The 8242-nt window shown below is 31.1% G+C and overlaps 2 protein-coding genes across 2 annotated transcripts in view; both read right to left on the minus strand.

Annotated features, from left to right (window-relative positions):
• LOC102895388 (caspase recruitment domain-containing protein 18-like) overlaps positions 1-2182 on the minus strand; it is an 8903-nt gene extending 6721 nt beyond the window's left edge. Inside the window, 1 exon segment of the mRNA XM_015585968.1 lies at positions 2167-2182. Within this exon segment, the coding sequence (XP_015441454.1) occupies positions 2167-2182 (16 nt within the window).
• A 656-nt stretch (positions 2183-2838) lies between these two features.
• LOC102895641 (caspase-13-like) overlaps positions 2839-8242 on the minus strand; it is a 12300-nt gene continuing 6896 nt past the window's right edge. The window contains 3 exon segments of the mRNA XM_015585969.1: positions 2839-2884; positions 2886-2929; positions 7340-7446. Of these exon segments, the coding sequence (XP_015441455.1) occupies positions 2839-2884; positions 2886-2929; positions 7340-7446 (197 nt within the window).

Raw genomic sequence — 8242 nt, forward strand, 5'->3', positions numbered from 1 at the left:
TATATAAAAAGTATATATATATATAAATGTAACAATGCACTTCATTTTGTTATAATTTTGTTTATTTACCCATTCACACAGCAGATATTTGGGTGACTTGTAGGTTATTACCATAGTAATATATTGCTTTGGCTTCGATTTACATTTTCCTGATGATTAAAGTGGTTGAACATTACTTCATGTACTTCTTGACCATTTGTGTATCTTTTTTCTTATAGTGTTCAAAGCTTTGTCTACTTTTTTATTGAGCAGTTTGTTTTCTTATTGAGCTGTATTTAAATATTCAGATACAAGATTTTGTCAGATATATGTATGATGAATATTTTCTTCCAACCTATTGTTTGCTTTTTAATTTTATGAATGGTATCTTGAGGACTAAAAATTTTTAATTTTACAAAGCCCAATTTATCTTTTTTTCCTTATGTGGTCTGTGATTTTTAGGTTCTTTACTATGGGTTTGAATTTTGTCTCTTTTTCTGTCTTTTGAATTTATCAGACATATACTTTACATTTAAAGTACATTCATTTTAGACAGCATAGAATTGTGTTTTACTTTTTTAATTTGTTCTAACAGTCTGTGTCTTTTATTCAGAGTCCATAGATAAATTATAAGTAATTATATTTAAATTATAAATTTAAATGATATTTAATAATACAGTTCAGATTAAACCTGACATCTTGCTGTTTTTTTTTTTTTTCCTACGTCTCATCTATTCTTTTTTCCTGTTTTCTTTTGGCTAGTTGAGTATTACTTTTTAGTATTTATTTTATCTGTTATTAGCTATACCACTATTTTTTAGACGTTGTTATAGATTTTACTATACCTTTACTTTACTACATTCTACCTTCAAATAGTATTCTTACTTACATATAATGTGATTAGCTGTAATAATATACTTCCCCAATCTTGTGTTATTGCTGTCATATATTTAAATTCTTAATAAATTATAAATCTTGCAATACATTATATTTTTACTTTAAACAATTATCTTCAAATACATTTTTTAAATGAAACTAAAGAGCCTTTAAAAAGTATGGGACTTTTGATTCTTCAGATTTAAATTTTCTGGTGCATTCTTTTTTCTTTTTTGTCTTGAAGAACCTCCTTTGATTTCATTTTAATTTAATTTAATTATTCACTGTAGTTGTGGTTTATTAGCTCTCTTCTTTTGCTTGGCTTTGTAAGTTTACTTCTTTTTTATTTTTAAATGGTATCTTAGCTGGAAATAGGTATCTAGGCTGTAATTTCGTTTTTCTTTCAGCATTTTAAAAATTGTCATTTCATTGTATTCTATGTTGTAATATTTCTGACGATAAGTTTGCAATCATTTTTATTTTTGTTCCCCTATACGTAATTTGTCCTTTTCCTGTGGCTTAAAAAAAAAAAAAAAATATTGGCTATTTGTATTAGAACTCATTGAGTTTCTTGGTTCTGTGAGTTCATAATTTTCATTGATTTTGGAAATATGCTGGTCACTATTTCTGAGAATATTTGTTGTACCCCTTACTTCTACTTCTAGGGACCCAATTACATGAATATTTGTTATTATCCCACAGATTACTGAGGCTCTGTGTTTATTTAGTTTTTTCTCTATGCTTTGATTTGAATAGTTTCAATTGGTAAGACTTCAAGTTCAGTTTTTTTCCTACAGTTTTTAATATGCAGTTAACTACATTCAATGAATGTTTCGCTTCATATATTATCCTTTTAAGCTCCTCAAATTCAGTTTGGGATTTTTCACCATATTTCACTTTCTCTCTTTAAGGTCATGGTTTTTTTAATATTACTAAGCTGATTTTTAATATTCTTTTAAAGTCTTTGTCTGCTAATTTCACTTTTTTTTGGTCAATTTATATTTAATAACTTTTTTCTAGTGTCAAGTAACATTTTGACAATTCTTTAAACTTGCAGTAATTTTTTATATGCTGCCAGGTAGACATTGAAATATTACATATTCATATGTTTCATTTTAAATAATTTTATTTAAAGAGTATTGACACTTGTTTTGGAGAGATCTTAAGTTTATTCATGGATCATTTTTATTATTTCAAGATTTGTTTTTAAAGTGTTGCTAGGGAAGATGTAGAGTAGTTTTAGTCCAGGATTTTTTTTAGTCCAACTACAAAGTCATAACCCCTCTGGTGTCTCTACTCATGTTCACTTACTCTGCCCATTTGGCATGGTTAAAATTCAAACATCTACCAATGCTGTGTGAACTGCACCAAGTATTGACGTCCCAAATAGTGGTCCTATTCCTGGGCTCCTAGTCATCCTATAAAAATGGATGTTGATATTCATTCACAGACTCAAGAGGACTACTCTGTAGCTATTTGGAGGTCTTTTTATACCTATCTCCCTCACTTCTGGAATTTTTCACATTTCAGCTGCCTCAACATACTTGAAATCTGATTGAGGCCTTCTCAGCTCATTGATACTATCATATTTCACTTGTTATTTCTTCTTTTACTGTATAACTGAAATTTTATCCTAGCCAAAAACTGTGCTTGGTGTAGGCAAAATTTTATGATTTACCTTATTTGTTTCCTTTCTCTTAGCAAAAGCAGTTCTGTACTTTCCATTGTCCAATATCTGAAAACAGCTATTTCAAATATTTTTCCTAGTTTTTTAATTATTTATGGCAGAAAGACAACACTAATACCAGTTACTGGTCCATAATCGAAGGACAATATTTTATTTTTTATAGATATTAGAATGCAAGAATAAAAAAAAAATTACAAAATATTGTATAGCTTATTTTGCATAACCTGTCACCACTCTGTTTCCTACTTTAGTCAAGTTCCTGATTCGTTAACATCAGCTATGGGTACTTACTAATTTTAATTGCCTGGAAAGAAGTAAAAATGTCTGGTCATAGTTTGTCTTTAACACCTGGGTTTTAACACCTGGTTCTTCAAATGATCATTGAACCTGAAAATTAAAAAAAAAAAAGCAAGCTTTGGGTCCTGCATCTTGTGTGGAAACAGAGAACCCACTGTACCACGGGCCAATATGATGATGGTTATGATTGAGGATATTTATAGAGATGTCAGGGAAGAAAATCTATCACAATCCCCAAAAGGAATCAAGCCCTTAATAATGCTGACAAGTCCTCATTGACACCCCTGACTTGATACTCTAAGTCAGAGCTTAATCTTTACCTTTGAATAAATTCCCACTAAATCCAAGGCCCCAGTGTTATGGGGCTGCATTGTGTTTTCCCAAAATCCATGTGGTTAAGCCTTAATCCCAAGTAACTCAGAATATGTGAAGAGGAAATGTGGACACAAGAAGAGACATCAGGAATGTGGGTGAACAGAGAAAAAGTCATGAGGATACAGAAAAACGGAGGCAATCTGTGAGCCAAGGAGAGAGGCTTCAGAAGAAACCAACCCTCTCAACACCTTGATCTTGGACTTCTAGCCTCCAGAACTGCGAGAAATATATATCTGTTGTTTAAGCCACCCAATTTGTGGTAGTTTGTTATGGCAGCCCGAGTAAATTAATATATTCATCAACCTCAATTATACAATTAACTTTATTGCTCATTCCCAGAATTGGAAAAAAAATAAATAAAAGAGCATTATTGAAGGAGAATTGATGTACAATAAACTGCACATATTAAACTGAACAATTTGTATACTGGTAAATAAATCATCACCACGATTAATATAATAAACATATCTAAAACCTTCAAAAGTTTTCTCATGACCTTTTTTTAAAAAAGTATTTATTTATTTTAATTGGTTTCGAGTATACAGTACATTGATTAGACATCTATATAGTTTATAGAATGATCCCCCCAATTGCACCTTCCCTCCCCTGGCCCTCCACCTAGCCAATATATTAATGCTAACTGCATTCCCTCTGCCGTGCTCCCCATCCCTGTGACCAACAATCAACTACTAATTTGTACTTCTTTAACCCTTCACCCCATTCTCCCAGACTCCAAAACCCTTCCCCTCTGTCCGTCACTAAATTGTCCACTATATTTTTGAGTCTGTTCTTGATTAGTTTGTTCTTTTTGTTTCTTAGATTCTACATATAAGTGAAATCTCATGACCTTTTGTAATAGCGTCTTCTCCCAACTGCTTCACCTCCATTTCCCAGCAAGTAATAATATGCTTTCTGTTAATATAGATTAGCTTGTATTTTTTAGAATTTTACATAAATAAAATTATACAAGAGGTATAATTTTTATATTTTACTGTTTTTACTCAGCATAATTATTTTTAGTTTCATCAATGAAGTTATATGCATTAATAATTTATTCATTTTACTGCTGAGTAGTATTCAACTGTATGAATACAACATTCATTATTTGTCCTTTAAACTGTTAATGAATATTTGTTTTCAGTTTTGAGCTATCGCAAATATAGCTGTTAAGAATATTCATGTTCAAGTATTTGTAAGACCATATACTTTCATTTCTCTTGGGTAAATACATAGAACAGTAATGGTTGGGTCATGTGGAAGATGTATGATTAGCCATTTAAAAGCCTTTTCAAATATTTTCCAAAGTGAATGTGCCATTTTACATTGTCACCAGCAGTGCATGCAAGTTTCAGTTCCCACACAAACACTACAACATTCAGTGAGCTCAGTCTTTTTAATTTTATCCATTAAAAAGGTATTCATTACTAATCATTTTAGTTTTAATTTGCTTTTTTCTCATGACTTATGAGCACCTTTATGCACACTAATTTGCTATGATTTTTTTGTGCGTAAAGTGTCCGCTCAATATTTTAGTTGTAAAAAAAATTTTTTTAGTCGTTTCAGTTTTATTTTTTTCATATTTGAGTATTGAGAGTTATTTTTATTGTATATTATGAATAAGAGCTTTACATGTCATAAAACTTTATATCTTATGGATAAAAGTGCTTTTATATTATGAAAAAATTAGATGTTTTTTTCCAATCTATAATTGTCTCTTCAATCTCCTAAATATGTCTATAGAAAAGAACATAACTTTATTATTGTCAAATATTTTATTTTAGTGGATTGTGCTTTTGATGTCATGTCTAATAATTGCATAATCAATGTCACAGAAAATTCTCTTCTAATTTTTTTCTAGAGGATTTATAATTATAGATTTTATATTTAGGTCTCAAGTACATTTGGGGTTGATATTTTATATGGTTCTGGTGTGAATAGTTCACTATTTTTACATATGGATATCCTATTGTCCTTGTGCCAATTGTTGAAAATATTCTATTTTCTACCGAATTGCTTTAATAATTTTGCCAAAAATCAGTTTTCCATGTATGTTTGAGTCTATTTCTGGACTCAAAATTTTTCTCAAAATTTTTTTCCAAAATTTTTAATTATGTTTTTTTTTTCTTGTCAATGATACAGAAAAGTTGGGGAGGGGAGAATATTACAGTGAACAACAGTATGTTCACCTTCGATCGTTTACATTTTTCTATATTTTCTTTATTTCTTTCTCCAAGTTTTTTCTGTGTGCCTCACCCTTTATTCCCACCCCCAATAGTTGTATAGCCTTCATTTCTTGAAGATTTTCTATGTGCTAGGACCTATGCCAGGGGATTTGTGTGGAACATCTCATTAAATCCATACTTCAACCCTCCCAGACAGGTGTTACTATATTTCCCATTTTTACTGAAGAGACAGGCATAGAGATGTGTCATTCCTGATCTTAGGGTATAAACTATTCAATCTATTGCCATTAAATATGATATTTGTTGTAGAATTTTCATAGATATTCTTCATTACTGTAAGAATGTTCTCCTCTTAAGTTGCCAATAATCTTTTATAAGGAAGGGATGTTGGATTTTGTCAAATGGTTGTTCTGTGTCTATTGAAATGGTCATTCTATTTTAATTTCTCCTTTGATCCATATGTTGTTTTGAAGTGAATTATTTAATTTTAAATATTTGGGGATTTTCTAGAGACCTTCCTGGTATTACAGTTGTTGTACTTTATATCCCCATGGCTAATTTTATAACTAGCAGTTTGTACTTCCTTATTCCGTTCACCTTTTTTGCCCATACTCCACCTCCCTCCCATCTGGCAACCATTAGTTTGTTCTCTGTATCTATGAGTTTGTTCTTTTTGTTTTGTTTGTTTATTTTGATTTTTAGATTCCACATATAAATGAAATTATACATATTTGTCTTTCTCTGTTTGACTTATTTCACTTATTTCGCTCAGTATAGTACCATCAACACAGGTTTATCTGTGTTGTCTCAAATGACAAAATTTCATTATTTTTTATGGCTGTACCACATCTACTTTATCCATATATATGTACCACATCTACTTTATCCATTTATCTTTCAATGGATATCTAGCATTATTTATAACAGCCAAGATATGTAAGCAACCATCCCAAATTCTTGTCCCTTATGACAAGAATTACTCAGATTCTTAACTCAGATTCTTTTTTACTTATATTCCACTCCCTGCCATCTCTCTTCCATTGACCAGTAAATACTTTTTATGCCAGTCAAAAACACCACAAATTGCCCTATGACACCAAACTTTCACTTTACAGATAAGATGACTACATCTAACCTAGAACTTTTCTCCTATTCTCTCTCACAGAACCCTGTTACCCTTTTCCCTAGAAATTCGAAATTATGTATTTGAATAATATGTTATTTTACTATTATATCTCCTATTAAAACAGTGATCTGCAATCTTTTGGGCACCAAGAGTAGATTTACCAATGAGAATCTAATGCCTGATGACTTGAAGTAGAGCTGAGGTGATGATGCTAGTGCTGGGGAGCAACTGCAAATACACCTCATTCATCCACCACTCACCTCCTGCTGTGCGGCCTGGTTCCTAACAGGCCACAAACTGGTACCAGTGTGTGCCCGGGCCTTTGGGGACTCCTGTATTAGAATATTAGCTATGAAAGCAGGGACAGTGTCTTTGTTTGTTTGTTTGTTTGTTTTTATTGTTTTATTGTTTTATCAGCATCGGGCTGGCCTAGGTCCTATTTATAAAGAAAACCAATAAATATTTATCAAAAATACATTTTATAGCAAAATTTTTTCATAATCTGAATATTTAAGTAAATATTATTCCATATCATATGTTATCTTTATAGGCCATAATTTTCTCTATAATATTTTGTATTTAATATTTCTCTCCCTTGTCTCTCAAATTTTTAATCTTTTGAATGCAGAAGTTTAGCATGTATTAACGCTCTTTGCCTATTAAATCTTAGTACTTTGGAAATGATCAAAATGGAAGATGAGCCACAGTTTGAATGATATCCTATAATTTATGTAAAATATGTAGATGGATTATCATATACATTGGTTTTGGCTTAGATGAATAAATAAATAGTGTAACAGGTAACATGGTACTTACCATCATAAATATTTCTGTCAGGTGAAAACACCAAGAATATTTTTGAACATGACTTATGAGTAGGGCGATGAAGAGAGAACCACTCGTACTTCTCCGAGAAACATTATCTGTGCATAAAGGAAATAAATTTTAAGTTGCAGTCTTCAGCCTTTAAAGAAAAGTCATAGATTGAAAATATCTCTAGACAGATTTAAGCATGTAGGAAAAATAAAGATTGATTTCTGTACTTGGCTTTATATACCAACATGGTGGACTTAGATTGAACCATGAAAGATGAAAGTTATAGAACCTCAGATGAGGAAATAGAGTTCTAGAACCATAGTTCTAGGGTTCAAAATATAAGCGACATGTTTAAATTGATACTGTAAGTCATATTTTCTAGTAAATATTTTCTCACTTAATTTTGAAAATTTTTCAAGGGCAAATGGCTAAAAATTGATGGAGCAGTTATTGAACCAACATGTGGCTCAGAATATGCTTCAATACTACATCATTGATGCCCTCTTCAGAAAAGAGGCTGGCCATCAGGTAACGCTGGGATTGCTCCCTCCTAGATAACAATAGTTAGTCCAATTCCTAGATCAGTCATGAACAGAGACTGCTTTTGCTAAGACCGCCATGTTCTTGTTTTTCAGTAGCCCATTCCTGAGCACAAAAGTGTACATGTTTCTGACTTTGGAATCTTCTGAAGACCTCAATAGTATAACTTCTCTATTGCTTTATTGGTTTAGCTAAAATAGCCTGAACTTCATAGTCCAACTGACTTGGATTCATATCTGAATACTACCAGTGTTTATCCAGTCAATTTATATGATTTTTGTAAGCTTTAGTTTCCTTATCTGTGGAATGAGATTATATATATATTTTTTCTCATATATATTATATACTATATGTATATGTTAT

Source organism: Pteropus alecto, unplaced genomic scaffold, assembly GCF_000325575.1.
Source record: "Pteropus alecto unplaced genomic scaffold, ASM32557v1 scaffold12, whole genome shotgun sequence".
NCBI lineage: Eukaryota > Metazoa > Chordata > Mammalia > Chiroptera > Pteropodidae > Pteropus > Pteropus alecto.